Source organism: Rattus rattus, chromosome 4, assembly GCF_011064425.1.
Source record: "Rattus rattus isolate New Zealand chromosome 4, Rrattus_CSIRO_v1, whole genome shotgun sequence".
NCBI lineage: Eukaryota > Metazoa > Chordata > Mammalia > Rodentia > Muridae > Rattus > Rattus rattus.
In genome coordinates, this window is record NC_046157.1 from 140,297,605 (window position 1) to 140,314,369 (window position 16,765).

Genomic DNA, 16,765 nt, shown 5'->3' on the forward strand with positions numbered 1-16,765 from the left:
GTGCTATCAAAGGCCAAATCTAAAGCCTTTAGCTTGCCTTTGTCCTGTTACTCTCAAAGTAAAAATGGTTTAGTTGGAAAAAATCTTATTTCAAAATAAGGTTGACTTAGGCACTATTTATGACATACTGTAATAATCTTTAACAGTTATACATGTAATCAATACATGTTCAGAAATGTAGAAACCATAAACAATTTGCAAAGGTTATCTTTAGCAGGAGTATTTTGATTTTTCAGCTTCCCTCGTAGAGTTGTCTGTGTTTCCCATATTTGCCATCTTGACCAGCATGTACTCCTCTTGTAGTTCTGGAAGAACCTATGCTAGGAGATGTTCTAGTTTTGCAATGACTTTTATCTAAGTGTTATTGTGTAACTTTTAGTTACAGACTTTAAGGTAGACTCCTGCATTGACCCAATATATGATGCTATTGCACAATATTATCAATAGATGAGAATATTCAGATTTTCTCTCTCAAATGTTTCAACGTGCTAAATATTTTAAGCCATTCCTTTTTAAATATAATTTACTTATTTTTTCTCTCATATATTATATCCCTACTGCAGTTTCTCCTCCCTTCCTTCCTCCTCTCCTCTCCTCTCCTCTCCTCTCACCTCCTCTCCTCTCACCTCCTCTCACCTCCTCCCCTCCCCTCCCCTCTCCTCTCCTCTCCCCTCCTCTCCTCCCCTCCCCTCCCCTCTCCTCTCCTCTCCTCTCCCCTCCTCTCCTCTCCCTCCTCCCTCTCCTCCCCCTCTCTTCCCTCCTCTCACCTCCTCTCACCTCCTCTCCTCTTCTCTCCTCTCCTCTCCTCTCCTCTCCCCTCCTCTCCTCCCAGCCCCTTCCCTCCACCTCCTCTCTCCTAGATCCACTTCTCCTGTGTCCCTCCTCTATGCCTCCCAGGGAAACCAACCAAACATGGCATAACAAGTTACAATAAGACTAAGAACATGTCCTCATGTCAGTGCTGGATAGAGCGACATGGTAGAAGGAAGAGTCCCAAGAACAGGCAAAAGAGTCGTAAACCGTCCCTACTCGTGCTGCGAGGAGTCCCACAAGAACACTAAGCTACACGACCATACCATAGACACAGAAGACCTACGTCAGACCCACACAGGGTCTCTGTTGCTTCAGTCTCTGTGAAGTCCTATGAGCTCTTCTTCTTAACCATTGGTTTGTAAACCTCCTAATGTTGTGACTATTTGATACAGTTCCTCATGCTGTGAGGAACTCCAACCAAAAAATTGTTTCATTGCTACTTTATGACTGTAATTTTGCTAATGTTAGGAATTGTAATGTAAATATCTGATATACAGGATATCAGACATGCAACCCCACAAAAGGTTGCAATCCACAGGTTGAGGAGCACTGTTCTAAACTATGTTATTTTGCTTATGAAGAGCTATCTGTTTAAACTGGATTTCAAAAAATTGACTCCTCTGTTACTCAGGGTAGCACAGTGTGCCACGCTCCTCATCCTCCAAGGAGGGAGAGGGATCATGGTGAGAGCCTGTGATAGTGCAGAGTGAAGAGGGAAGATATCCAGGAAAGCTGTCATTTATTACTCTCTCTGAGGAACCGCCACATCATCAACAAGATGATGAGAGAAACAGAAAAGCCAAGGGTAAAGGAGGAACTATGACTATAAAGAGACTCATCTTTCTCTAGGCTAAACAAAGAATGCTTAATGTACTCACTTTCTGGACACACTTAAATGATGGAAAATTTCATGTTTGATGATTCATGCCACTAATCCAAGCAGAAATATTAATGGCAAGGCATATTAACACGCATATGCTAAATGTGGAAGAAATCAATTTGTCTACAGAACACTGAAGAAAGAGAGCATTTGGAGTTCAAAAAAAATCTCCAGAGAAAGGGTTTCTTTGTGTAGCCCTGGCTATTCTGAAACTCACTCTGTAACCAGGGTGGCCTCACACTCAGAGATTCATTGGCCTCTGCCTCCTTAGGACTAGGATTAAAAGTGAGCGCCACCACCACCCTGGATCCCTCTAATGCCTTTTAATGAGTCTTCTCATTATTTGAGCATGGAACATGCTTTAACAATTAATTCTGTCCCCTTCAGAGCTAAATGTGGATTCTTGCCATGGCTCTGAGGGTTTCCTTTTTTTTTTCTCTCTCTCTTTTTTTCTTTTTCCTTTTCCTTTTTTTCGGAGCTGGGGACCGAACCCAGGGCCTTGCGTTTGCTAGGCAAGCGCTCTACCACTGAGCTAAATCCCCAACCTCGAGGGTTTCCTTAAAGGAAAAACTACGACTTAATTTTGAGTAAAGATGTTAAAATTAAGGTTTAATAATAATCTGACAGCTCTGTCTTTTAATAATTGTGTATCATTCACTCCTTGGTTGCAGTCATTTATCCATGAATATATGTATTAATTTTCTACAGTGAGTGAAGTTCCCTCTTGGAGTTAGTTAGAAGATACACTTGGTTACTGGGCCCATTGCCTTGACTGTCTTCGTACTTACTATTAAAAGGCACAGTGGCTAAGGTTCTGGAGCACACAAGAACTGTGTGGGCATTTATGGTTTTGAAGAGTTTATCTGCTTAGTACTATGTTTGATGAATGCTGGCTTCTTTTTTTTATTATTATTATTATTAACTTGAGTATTTCTTATATACATTTCGAGTGTTATTCCCTTTCCCGGTTTCCGGGCAAACATCCTCCTCCCCCCTCCCCTTCCTTATGGGTGTTCCCCTCCCAACCCTCCCCCCATTGCTGCCCTCTCCCCAACAGTCTAGTTCACTAGGGGTTCAGTCTTAGCAGGACCCAGGGCTTCCCCTTCCACTGGTGCTCTTACTAGGATATTCATTGCAACCTACGAGGTCAGAGTCCAGGGTCAGTCCATGTATAGTCTTTGGGTAGTGGCTTAGTCCCTGGAAGCTCTGGTTGGTTGGCATTGCTGTACATATGGGGTCTCGAGCTCCTTCAAGCTCTTCCAGTTCTTTCTCTGATTCCTTCAACAGGGGTCCTGTTCTCAGTTCAGTGGTTTCCTGCTGGCATACGCCTCTGTATTTGCTGTATTCTGGCTGTGTCTCTCAGGAGCGATCTGCATTCACATTTTGATCATCCGTCTTGAGTTTCATTTGTTCTAGGCATCTAGGGTAATTCAAGCATTTGGGCTAATAGCCACTTATCAATGAGTACATACCATGTATGTCTTTCTGTGATTGGGTTAGCTCACTCAGGATGATAGTTTCCAGTTCCAACCATTTGCCTACGAATTTCACAAAGTCATTGTTTTTGATAGCTGAGTAATATTCCATTGTGTAGATGTACCACATTTTCTGTATCCATTCCTCTGTTGAAGGGCATCTGGGTTCTTTCCAGCTTCTGGCTATTATAAATAAGGCTGCGATGAACATAGTGGGGCACGTGTCTTTTTTATATGTTGGGGCATCTTTTGGGTATATGCCCAGGAGAGGTATAGCTGGATCCTCAGGCAGTTCAATGTCCAATTTTCTGAGGAACCTCCAGACTGATTTCCAGAATGGTTGTAGCAGTCTGCAACCCCACCAACAATGGAGGAGTGTTCCCCTTTCTCCACATCCTCGCCAGCATTTGCTGTCACCTGAGTTTTTGATCTTAGCCATTCTCACTGGTGTGAGGTGAAATCTCAGGGTTGTTTTGATTTGCATTTCCTTATGACTAACGATGTTGAACATTTCTTTAGGTGTTTCTCAGCCATTCGGCATTCCTCAGCTGTGAATTCTTTGTTTAGCTCTGAACCCCATTTTTAATAGGGTTATTTGTCTCCCTGCTGTCTAACTTCTTCAGTTCTTTGTATATTTTGGATATAAGGCCTCTATCTGTTGTAGGATTGGTAAAGATCTTTTCCCAATCTGTTGGTTGCCATTTTGTCCTAACCACAGTGTCCTTTGCCTTACAGAAGAATGCTGGCTTCTAACCTTTAATTTACATAGTTATGAAGGGAAGATATTTTAATACTTAGAATATTTTGCAGAATTGCTTATACAGCAATTTAATATTGAATAAGGGTCTTGGGAAGCAAAACTGCATACTTACAATGATGGATATTTTAAATGTAGATCATTCTACTTGTATATAAATGATTCATGAATGAAGAATGAGTAACATGAGCCTCATGTGGGCCTACACAGTGTCATGTCTGTAGTCATCCACACAACTTCTCCAGGCATTAATTTGAAGATGCTCTTGAATTTCATAAGTATGAAAACCAGAGATAAACCACATCCATGATAATCTGTAGAAACACTAATCCACCCATATTGGCAATCTTTGTAACCCAATTGCCCCAATTATCTATACAAATGGTTTATTTTAAAGCTTTAGTTGAACTACATTAGTGACACAGTTGTACAAGAGACACTGGAATTGATTTAAGGCCAAAGTGCTGTAGGGTAGGGTCTGCACTTAGCTAAAATTCAGAACTTTTGAAATGTACCCTAATTTTTATTTTAATTTTAGAGCAGGTTCATTGAGCACATTCATCTATTTTAAAATTGTGATTTTTTTAAACAAGAATTTATATGGCACCCCAGGTACACGTTACTTTTCATGTTTATATGTTGCTTTATGTTTGAGATACAGAGGCGCTGGAAAGGCAAGATGAAAATACAATCGGAGATCCTTTCTGTATGGACAAAGGTAGCTGTTTGGTCTCATCTGGAGCAACCGATGGCATTGGGAATGGAAGTACCAGGGCAGAGCCATGTTTCAAGGAAGTGAAAGCAAACTAATGAAAAGCTAAACACGGAAACCAACGAATAAACAAAAACCCAAACATAGCTCGGAAAATAAAGTGTGATGTGCCCCGTTCTCTGCACTGGAGACGAACTCTATTCTACTTACTGTTCTGGGGTCTGTGAGGGGCGACCGGACATGAAGCTGCGACATTCCTCAGGTGCTGATACCTGGCCTTTATCTGCAATGCTTCCTGCCTCTGACCTATAGAAATGACACATTCCACCAGTCACAACAGAGGACGCCACTGTCTGATAATGCAAAATCACCTGCTATTAATAACCTTTCTCACCGTGAGTCCAAGTCCTATAGAATTTATAGCTTGCTATTGGACTCATACTTATTTCTCAACAATATTTTGCTATTGCAAACAGAGGCACTAGAATAAAACAAAATTTGTAGTTAGGGGTTTCTTTTAAATCTTGTCTATAAAACCACTAATCCATCTAAGTTTGTAATCCAATTACCCCAAAGATTCCACCTATAAAAATCGTTTGTTTTAAAGCTTTAGTTGAACTACACTGGTGATACCAGTTGTACAAGATAGCCTTAACGCCCCTCCCCCCAACTCTGTAGTATATCTGGTAACACACAGTATGATAAAGGCTGACATTCTTCCGACAGTTAGCAAACACTAATATTCAGAGAACGGAAGCTTCCAACCTTTTACCACCCGCAGGCTTAGACTCCTGTCCGTTCTCCTCTGCCTTCTTCCCTGGCGCTAACTTTTCAGCGCTGTCAAGCAGAGCGCTAAGAGCCACTCTCCTGAAGACATTCCCATGAGCTTCCTTGATAAACTGGACCAGCTGGCGGATGTCACAGTACAGCCCCTGTTTGAAGACAAGAAGAGGGCTGGGCTCAGGAAAAGGTAGCTAGCTGCCTGATCAGTTTTCCTAAGGAGAGAAGTTAATTGTTTGGGTTTAGGTGAACATTGAAGTCATGAAAAGATGGTGTTTCTTCTTCTCTTTGCTCCTATGGAGAATGGCACCCTTCATATTCAGGGCAGGGGAGAATGACTAGCACAGTTTCAAATTCAGAGAGTCGCTCTCGCTCTCTCTTGCTCTTTGCTCTTCTCTTCTCTGCTCTCTTGTCCCCTTCCCTTTGTCCCTTCTCTCTCCATCCTCCCCCTTCCCTCCATATGCTCATGGCCAGCCTCCTTTACTTCTCCCCCCTTCTACTCTACTTCTCTCACTAAACCTCTCCACGTGGAAAAAAATATTCAGAGAGCCAGCCATACCATTAATAAGACATCAGTCTATATTCTTAAACAATTATTTTCACAGTTTTTCTTTTAATTATAAGTTCTGAACAGAACTTTTTTTTTTGGCCTGGAAAAAAATGGTAGCCAGAATTTTGTTTACAATGGGGATTTCATCCTCTGATCAGCTTCTCTAAATAGTCTGGATTGTTATGGTAAAATGGTAAGTAATTCATTTAGATGCTTCTATCACAGTCTGATTGTTCAAGGGATGATGGATTTTCCTGGACATATTTAGTAAATGATACTGCTGTAGCCAAGTTGAGTGTGAACATCAACGTGAACCTAAGACTATGCAGAGGGGCTCAAATGCTAGCATATTTGTGATATTTAAAAATGTATGCATACTTTTTATTGAGATACTAAGATTTGCTCTTAGCTTTTATATCCCTGCCTCTCTTCTTTAAAAGGGTAGTTACTGTTTTCTTTGTCTTGGTGGCAAAAAACAGAATTCAGAAACCTAAAAGAAATTACCTTGACACTTTTGTTTTTCAAACATCCAGAGCCATGGGACAATTATGCCCATGAGCTTCAGGAAGGCAGAGGGGAGGACCCTTGAAGATAACAGAGAGATAACATCCACTTTGGCCTGTGGGGAGCAGAGCTCTGAGCCCTTGCTCTGCTCTTCATTTGCTCACCCACAGAAGAGAAAGCCAACTACAAGCAATGTTTCTGTTCTCACCAGGGTACGCACAGGCCTACACTTCAGCAGAGAGGACTATGGGAAATAAGGGCTACAAATGGATGGCTGTCCTCTAGTTTGACCTCTATTTATTTTGATAATAATTCCTCTATGTATGAAGTTGTACATAAAGGTTTGTGAGAAATCACATGTATTTTAATAAACTTTAAAAATCACTTCTAGCCAGGCCAAGATGAGTGTATGAATAGTGTCTGTGTTACACTCAAGGTCAAGAAAATTGTTCAATTGCCTTTGACCATCAGCAGAAGTAAATTCTGTTTGATTTGTGAAAATTATGTTTATCTGAAATAAGCCACTTCACAGTTTAGAATAATATAAAATAATGTCCTTCATTTAGTAAAACAACAGAGAGCTCCATATATGTAAATGGGCTCATTTCTGCATAGAAATCATAGTAACTTACAGACAGAGGAGGAATGAACTTTTGGTTCCCACAGAGACCTGAATTCACCTATCTGCATCAAATTTGTCAGCTATAGTCTGCACTGTGTATCTTAAGGCGTCCTCTTCTCCTTGGGCATTTCATAACCTAGTTTTCTTCCCACACTACTTGTAACTTTATTTATTAATTAGCACATGATGAAAGAAAAATGAAGATTATAATGTTCAATAAAAGAAATTTCAATAGTATATCTACATGAATTCTTAGAAACAAATAAGTTTCAAATAAATGCTTAGAGTACCATCCTTTTTTATTTTATGAACCAACCAGCTGTGTTTTAGCATCTTCTTTCTGAAAGGCTCAAAATACTTTATAACCTTTCACCAGTCTCTACTCAGCCTGTAGGTAGAGGAGGAAGTTAAGTTACTCTGTAAGTAGGAGGGGGATTGTGGCTCCATGGTGAGTTAGGGCTGACATTGGTGGGGAGAAAGGATAGTGTAACTTTTAAGACTTCAGTGTCTCTTTTACCAGGTCACAGTCTGAGAGTTTCCTCTCAGTCTGAGTCTGAGATCTCCTGTGAGGAAGGGGAATGTTCTCACCAGATTCTCAGGGCTGTGGAGTTCGTGTGTGGTTGAGGCACAGCGTGTGATGAGAGACTTAAACATGGCACCGACAATAATGCCTTCCACGTTTTGGGCTGTGGATTTGTTGTCCACTGTGGTGAAGTTATTTCCAAACCCAGCTTTGTCTGGAATGCAAAGACATGCATTAGAGGCCACAAGCTACACAGCTGAAAGATGTAAGGAAGCAAGTGTCTGGCAGCTAGGACACTGTGAAGGTCTGCTCGAAAGTACAGATGCAGAAATCACTGTGCAGACTACAAAAGCAATCCGTCTACTTCCGTCTCTGTTCTGACATGGCCTTTGCAGAGGAACATTTGGGTTAATTAATCTTAAAAAAGAAAGGGAGGAAGGCAGGGAGGGAAGGGTAAAGAAAAGAAAGAGAGGGAAGAGAGAGAGAGAGAGAGAGAGAGAGAGAGAGAGAGAGAGAGAGAGAGAGAGAGATCAACTCATTGGTTCCTCCACTGATAAGTAATGTGACTTGAGCCTCTTTGGTGAGGAACTCTGGCTTCGTAGCAGAAACTATCCAGTATGTAAGATGGGGCATGTATGAGATGTGCAGTACAGGAATAGTGGTGGGGCTCTTGCAAAAAGACTCCAGTAGGACTGGAGGAAACCAAGTCTTAATAACACCTATTCCCAGAAGTTCTGGGCACATATGATGAGCAAACTCTGTCAGTCTCCTTCAGAGAAATTTCCTTTACACAAAAAATGGAAAATGCTGGAGACTGAAAGCTGTGAACTACTATGATTGTGAACCACCATGATGTTTTTTTTCCGTGGGGGTCTGCAGTGGACACATATATATCTTATGGCTTTGCAAGAGGAATCCCTATGACCTGTGAGCCAACTGTGGACTGTGCGAAGAAACATACAGCTCCCAGACTGATGGTAGGTATTGTCTGTCTGATTCACTGACTCATGTTACACGTCAACATATCTTGCTCAATTACCAACCTTTCACTGTCTATGCCAATTGATAAGGATTTATCTCCAGATTTATAATACTGGAAGCAATATTGCAATCTACGCTTAGAAATTTTATCCAAAATAGATTTAAGAGAAAGGGAGAGTGAGAGGAAGGGATGGAGGGAGAGAGAGAGAGAGAGGGAAAGCAAGAGGGAAAGAGATTGAGAGGAGAGAGATATTTTAGTTTTTAATCTGGATTTTTCTTTCAGATCTCAACTATAATTCACACTCTATTCTTTTCAAGTTTGCCAAGTGGTTAGTGTAAACTGGTTCTGATAGGATATGTCATTCCAGGGGTTCTTCAAGGGAGCAATATTTTCTCTTACTGTGACAACCAGATAATAAAGAACAGGATGCAATCAAGAAAAACTGCTTCTAAACGCATGGATGTGTTTTTACTATAAATTAGTCAATGTCATTCAACTGTCTTATGAGCCTTGAGTCTATATTAACAAGTTGTTGCCTTCAAAGCTCGATTCCAAGTATGCATTTGAAACAACATGGCTTCCAGTTCCTTACAGCATTGGCATTTAGAAGGCCCCAAAGGTGTTCACTTTATCCAAATGTGACTGGCACTTTCTAGTTTCATCCTGTACCTTAGCCTTCATCCTTTGTTAAAGCCATGGAACCATAAACAAGTTGCTAGTCTATATATGTGCCTAATTTAAATAAACCAAATCTCTAGGTACGTGTCAACTGTGTCACTTCAACGTCTATGCCTATCACATTCTTTCCTGGTTTATTAGGTAAAAAATGCCAAAGACTATGAGAGCCATAATGTAGGCACTCATTTCACACTTAGCGTACTAGTAACTATATTTCCTAGGCTCCTGATTGCTGTCTCCATTGTCATATGCAGAAGGTCACGGAAGAGTCAGAGCTACCAAAGTCCTGTTCAGTAAGATCCATTACCTTTTGAGGACACAATGTACAACCATTCCTTGGTCTTATTCCTCAATACATGTAGCCCCACATACATACATGCACACATGTGTAGAGGAGCACAAAAAGTCTCTTTCTTCTGAAGTTCTAGCCCCAGACGTCGAGTATGCCAGGGAAACACTATGTGCTTCACCACACGGTGGGTGGCTGCTCCTCCGACCCAGGGGTGGCTTTACTTACTGTCAGTGACTGGCTCCATACAAAATCCTAGCAAAGCATGCAAGAAGTCCACTACATTATTGAGCGAGTCCTTGTTCACATAGTCCCTCATGGTTTGTCGGAACTGTATCTTATCTAGCTTGTATAGCTTAGTAAGGCAGTTCTGGGCCTGCAATGAAGGGAGAAGAGTGAAAAAGTCACAAGCACCAGCTTAAGCTCCAGACACCATTAATCTAAGACAAAAGACCCAGGAGGCAGACTCCCCCACCCCCATGCCCCAACTCCCTCTCATTGTTGCGGGATCTTCCCCATGCTTGGCTTAGTTGTTTGAATAAGAAGTGGGCAGGAACTGACTGAGCCATCCGAAGGAGCTTGCATTCAGAACGACCACTCCTGGGGGCCCAGGGGTGGCGGTGGGGAGACTCAAGGTGCTGATCCCAGAATACTCAGTCTTTTCACCAAGGTCAAGATTTTAAGATCCCATGGAAATAACTCAAGAAGTAAAATTGAAATGGGTCAAAGAATCTGTGGTCCACTCTTAGGAAACCTCAAAGGCTTTGTGCAACTGGAAGAAGCATGTTGCTCTCATGTCCAGGCACATTGAAGTTAGAGAGGTTTAATGGGGAAAGCTCAAGCAAGAGGAGCAATGAGTGGAAATACAGTGGACGTTTACATCATTTTTGATTAATTAGTTATTAATTAATTTTTTGAGGTGTCGTCTCAAGTAACCGAGTCTGGCCCTGGACTGCTTACATAGCTGCAGATGACCTTGAACTTCTAATCCTCCTGCCTCTGCCTCCTGGATGCTAGGATCACAGATGTGCTCATGTGTGATCACACCTTGTGAGTGTGCTACTGTGTATTACACTCCAGGCTTTATGGATGCTAGACAAGCACTCTACCAACTGAGTTAAAGCCTCAGCTACGCGATGACCTCTTACAAGATGGAAAGGGCCCTTGGAACATGTACGAAGCATAAAACACTATATTCATTTGCACTGTCTGCTTTTGAATATGAAAGAAAGTATGGTGTTTAAATAAAATTTGGTCTCATGACACAGTCCTTCTGCTCTAAATAACAGTACATTCCCTAGGGTATGGTAAATAGTTTTGTCACCTTGCAAAATAAGAAGGAATGATTTCCACCATCAGAAGCAACAAAGTGACAATCACTGACAGAAGTTTCAGACAGAATAGTCTCATGGGAACACAAGGAGGCTGCTAGCCTTCTACTATGAAAGGATAAACCTCATTTGAATGATGCTTTGCTGTGGAACACACATTTCATCCATGAAAAGGCACACTTCTGACTATTACTTGCTGATTGCCCTTTTCTTACACCTGAAAAGCAGGCAGAAAGGGATCAAGGATTTCCCAAGCTGATATGGTAAGTTCTGTGGTACAGTCAATACCAGAAGCCAGGGTCTGGCCTACTAAGGTGTAGTTAGTTCTCCTGTGATATACTCTCATTAACACTTTAGACACTGACGACCTTGAGAAACTATACTTAGATACCATCTACTCCTCACAAGCAGTTGAGATGCCCACTACTAGAGATGAACTGTCATCTTGAAGAAGGCTATGTGGCTATATGAACAAAAGAGACATGAGAATGGAATGGGGGAATGACAGAGGTGTCTAGGCTGAGGGAAAGGGCTAAAGGACCAAAAAAGGAGATACAACTCGGAGAGACCACTGTGAGGATGGAAAACTTTTCAGTATGGCATAGGCATTTGAAGCCACAGCTGGGAGACTTGCCCTGAGAATTGAAATCTACTGAGGAACTTTAACTAGTAATCCAGAAAAAAAATCTAAGTTGTGTGACTATTACTCTTTTACTGTGTTACTGTGGTCATGACCCAGGAAAGGTACTTGGATATTTAAAAGGAAAAACAAATAGTATAAGGGGACGAAACTTGGACTTCACTGTGGAAGCTTTGTAGTATGATCTTGCTGTCCTCTCTCCATCTGTATCATGGGGAATAGTTTTACATTCTACCTTTACTCATGTCTTAGAAAAACTGAAATCAGGAATTTTTATTTCAGAGAAGATTTTAGTTACCACATCTCAAACGAGCTCATCCCCCATCTTTATATAATAGATGTTGCTTACTGGTAAGATGATATTCACAAAGCATCATGTAATTACAATATGATCTGCATTGATTTAAATATCATTTTATATGTGATCTGTGAAGATCTTCATCATATTTATAAGGAGAAAAACCCTAAGTCTCTGAAGTACAAGTTACTTCAGGCTCTCTATAAAGCACACTGTAAAGGCATAGTTTCATATCTCTGCTTTGGAGGCTACAAGACTATCTACAATTCTGATAAGGGTTTAATGGGAAATTTAATCAAATTTAAGATTTTTCAAACCTTTACAATTATTATTCAGAGTAAACAACCTATTTTTTCAAAAATATAAAATATTAATTATTTTTTCAATAATTTGGGACTACCATTAAATCACTAGATTAATAACCTAAGAAGTATTAAGGGATTACATGTCAGAGCCCTTAGACATTTTTATATTTTAAGAAATAAAAATGTATTAATTAACTAATTTCTTTTCAATAACAGGACTATTACAAATTATTAGAATTAATAATTATTATGGGATTTTCTGTTAGAACTACTAGGCACTTAGGGAATATAGCTTCAATAATTCTTTCAAAAATCCATATATACACACATGCACACACACACACACACAAACACACACACACACACTCAACCTGATTGTCTGATCTAAAGGTGAGACATACTCTTAACTTTTCAAGTAAGATTGCATAGGAAAATTCCAGAATATATAGTTCTTAACCAAGACATTTCCCTGAGGAAGCTTCTCAAGCTTGTGTATGTAATCCCTACAATGAGTACAGAAACATTCTGGATGATCGGAAAGCAATTGGCCAAGATATCAGATTGAAAATGCTAGCAAAAAGCTGACTGACCAGTGTCACAGAAATATAAAATATTCTTGGCCATGCAATAATAGCAACTTCTCTTCTGACCCAACTGATCCTGCTTTCTGTAAATTCAGAAAAACAGGATATAGTTCTCAAAGCCAATTTACACCTCCAGAAAGATGCTTTTTTTTATATTTCAGTCTGAAGTCCATAAAATTAGTCATCTATATGAGGGGGAGTATGTTTTTGTTAACCCTGACAGTTTTTATTTTTTGTAACAAAATTAAAAATATGTGTGTGTAAGGACTGATGTGATGGAAGATTTTATTGATTTATTATTGTTTATTGATTTTTTAAAAAAATATTGGCCTCAAAATCTAGATCTTGGTCAAAATGTCTGAGTTGGGGAATTTAAGAGTTAACCATTGTGAATATACCTCCCATATCCATACAATAAACCAAAATACTATAACATAATTGAATATAAAAGAAAGATAAATGATAAATCAATGGATGGCAGATGATACATTAAGCAAGAAATCTAGCATGCTAATACTGTATGAACATTTCATGACAAAATCAGCACCAGAGAAAATGGGTTGGTTTCTGATTTTGACATGATCCTCAAACTCTGCCAAGGTGTGCCAAAAAAAACTTGTGCTCGAATTTTCATCAAAATCTGAAAAGAGTATTTTTCTCATATTTTCAACTCCAATTTAGAATTGAGGTAACTATTCCAGACCAGGACTGTTAGAAGTGGGTTATTGCTCAAGTCAGAAGGAAAGGTAACAGTGGGAAGATGCAATTGAAAGCAAGCTGCAACAAACCACTTTCTGGTACTCAGTTCAGTGGCAAGCCCATGTGCAGAGTTTCAAGTTTCATACAGCTCAAGGGAACATGATCTCAAACACACAGAAGTTGAGGGTCATTCTCAGGCAGAGCAGCCAGATGCCTGGCTACTTTTACAGTCCTGTTTTGTCCCAATAAGGGCCACTTTCCATTTCTCAGTAAGAATAGCAATGACTTTGACCTGCTCCCCTAATATAAAATTCTTCTGTGTTACCCAGCTGACCAAAGGAGCATCTGCACGGATAATCAGATGTGCAAATATATTCATCTAAATATATTCATCTGCACAGAGTTCTTTCAAACTTCTATCTAGATATTGTGATTCTGCACTCTTTTCCCAAATGGTCTACAAGAGGCAGGAGCCAGACCAGTTTTCCTAAGTCACAGTTTTAGATGTCTTAAGGGAATCCTCTTGTCCCAAGACAGTATTAATCACCTATGAAATACACTATTTTCAGGGAACATTGACCCTCATTGTCAAAGGACTTGTTCCTCATTTAGAAAGAGGAACGGGAGAGGGAGAGAGAAAGAGGGGGAAAGAGAGGAAATGGAATCTACTTTAATTCTCTTACATTCTCTCGGAATACCTGGTGTCTCAGACGATCTCCAGAGAGCCCTCGATGTCCTTCTCCGCAACCATAGGCGCATCCCAATGACTTGACTATTTTGATGAGCATAGTGAGAGCAAGCCTATGGTTGCTTACAGGGATATTTTCATCCTAGTAACCAAGATTGAGAGAGAAAGACAAGCCTGTTCACTTTGCCACCTAGCTCACTTTGGTATCAGAATTCTATTTTACAAAATTAATATGTGTTATAGCAATGTAGAAAATAAGATTTTCAAGGGCTCACCAAACTCACTTTTCTAAAACTTAGAAATGAACTAACAAAGAAACTGCATTTTGAATGCCTTCTGATGATGCAGGATTCGAATGTGTTTATTAAAATACACACTTTGGTATCCTTGATAAACTATCAGATGAACAACCTAGAAAGAGTCAGTGGTTTTAGTTCCTTTGTCAAAGATCAAGAGACCATAGGTGTGTGGGTTCATTTCTAGATATTCAGTTCTATTCCACTGGTCTACCTGACTGTCTCTGTACCAATACAGTTTTTATCACTATGGCTGTACAATGTGTTTGGAGGTTACAGATGCTGATTCCCCCAGAAGTTCTTTTATTGTTGAAAATAGTTTTCAATATCCTGTTTTTTTTTTTTGTTATTCCAAATGAATTTGCAAATTGCTCTTTCTAACTCTTAACTTGGGATTTTGATGGGGGTTGCGTTGAGTCTGTAGACTGCTTTTGGCAAGATGGCCATTTTTACAAGTACAACAATATCAACCAGATACCCCAGAGCACCCAGGGACTAAACCACCATCCCAAGAGTACACAGGGATGGACCTATGGTTCCAGCCACACATGTAGCAGATGATGGCCTTGTAGGGGCATCAGTGGGTGGAGAAGCCCTTGGTCCTATCAAGGCTCAATGCCCCAGTGTAGGGGAATGTCAGGGCAGGGAGGTGGGAGGGAGTGGGTGAGTGGGTGAGGGAGCACCCTCATAGAAGCAAGGGGATGGGATAGCGGGTTTCTGGAGTTGAAACTGGAAAGGGAATAACATTTAAAATGTAAATAAAACATATATCCAATAAAAGAAAAAGAAAAGAAGAGTCAGTAGGATAACCAACAACAAACATGAAGAGACTTTCTTAAAACCTACCTTTATCAGGTATCAGGTATCTGATAACACTCCCAGCAAGAGAATTACTAGATGGCTGGAACTGATCTAAGTCAGGAACTTGGGAATCTTATGGTAATAAGGTTAATTTTTTTTTTTTTAGGAAAAACTCCTGAGTATAGCGCTATCATATTGCAATATATGTAATAAGTACAAACAAAGTGGAATGTTTAAACCTTAACACTCAGCTTGACTCTCCTCTTGAGACTCACTAGGAAGCCCTCTTGAGATAAATTATGAAATTGTTATCTTTTGTCCTTTTTGCTTTTTGTGAGTGGAAAACAGGAATCCCTCAAAGGGAACCTGAATTCTTTCTATAGACAAACAAGTGTTAATGAGGAATGATACTGAGTCCACAATGGGAGGGCTGTTATCTTTGCATAGCAGAAGTTTTCATGCTCCTTCTGGCTATGTTCAGCCATTAGCATGTGCACCACAGAGACAGAATTCTAGTTCTTGATTCCTAGTTACTTTTGGTGATGGAGGGCAGTTGCCCAAATTAACTAGTCTCTTTGTGGTTGACTTTTCTGCTGTAACGTGAGGGTGCGGATAGCTGCCCTCCCTATCTCATAGGCATGCAGACTATATAGTACAGACTAAATGAAATAAAAGAAAGGAATTACTCTGCAACCAGTCACACTATCAGGTTGACAAATGTAGAAAGAATACTGGAATGTGGGTAGGCTGTGAAAATGCTAGAAGCTTCTAAAAACATTATCATGCACCTTACCATGATATGCTGGAGTTTCTCCTTCTTTACATTGTCTGACTGGTCAAGCTTTCCACATCTGTAAATTCTGGTTAGCAGATGTGTATGGGGCTCACACAGCCACATTTCAGGAATGAAACATTTCTTCTCTAAGCTGATAGCAATGGTGGTGGCTAACCTGCCTCAACTGATGGCCTCCCCAGGGGGCAAAGCTGTCTCTATTAATCATCCAACACCACCTTGTTTGCCTGAAGGCACTCTTTCTCCAGTGGCTAGTCTGGGCACAAAGAAGTAAGGGGGTTGGAAGTCACTTTGCATCCCTAGGCTTTGAAGAATCATCCTGAATCCAAAGAACATTCTGTAATTATGTATTTGCTAAGAAAAAAATGATTTTTAGTTTGGATCCAAATTGCAGCTTCAATAATTAATAGCTATGTAATCGTAGGGCAGCTATTAATATTTAAAACCCGTGCTTTTTAGAAATGGAATCATAATAATACTGGTCTCATAGAGATGCATCTCGTAGATGTTATGAGGAAGGTCACAACATATTATGTCCACAGTAAGAGAAAAAGCAAAGTATCATCTTTATGCGGATGGCACTGCTGTCCCTCAGAGCCACTTAATGCAGACTAGGATCTTGAGTGACAAGTGAGATTCTGTCCTCACCAGTCTTCTCCCTTGACCGCCTCTGGGTAATGCAGGAACACTGCAGCCTTATGCAGTAGCCCCTTGGAACATCTCACCCTGACAAGGGTTCTTTGGAAGGCTGACTTAGACTTGTTT

At 40.3% G+C, this 16,765-nt stretch overlaps 1 protein-coding gene across 1 annotated transcript in view; it reads right to left on the minus strand.

Moving 5' to 3' along the window:
• The window catches only part of Unc80 (unc-80 homolog, NALCN channel complex subunit), a 182,042-nt gene that overhangs the window by 126,652 nt on the left and 38,625 nt on the right, over positions 1–16,765 (minus strand). The window contains 5 exon segments of the mRNA XM_032901292.1: positions 4,848–4,943; positions 5,403–5,569; positions 7,682–7,830; positions 9,794–9,941; positions 14,106–14,252. Of these exon segments, the coding sequence (XP_032757183.1) occupies positions 4,848–4,943; positions 5,403–5,569; positions 7,682–7,830; positions 9,794–9,941; positions 14,106–14,252 (707 nt within the window).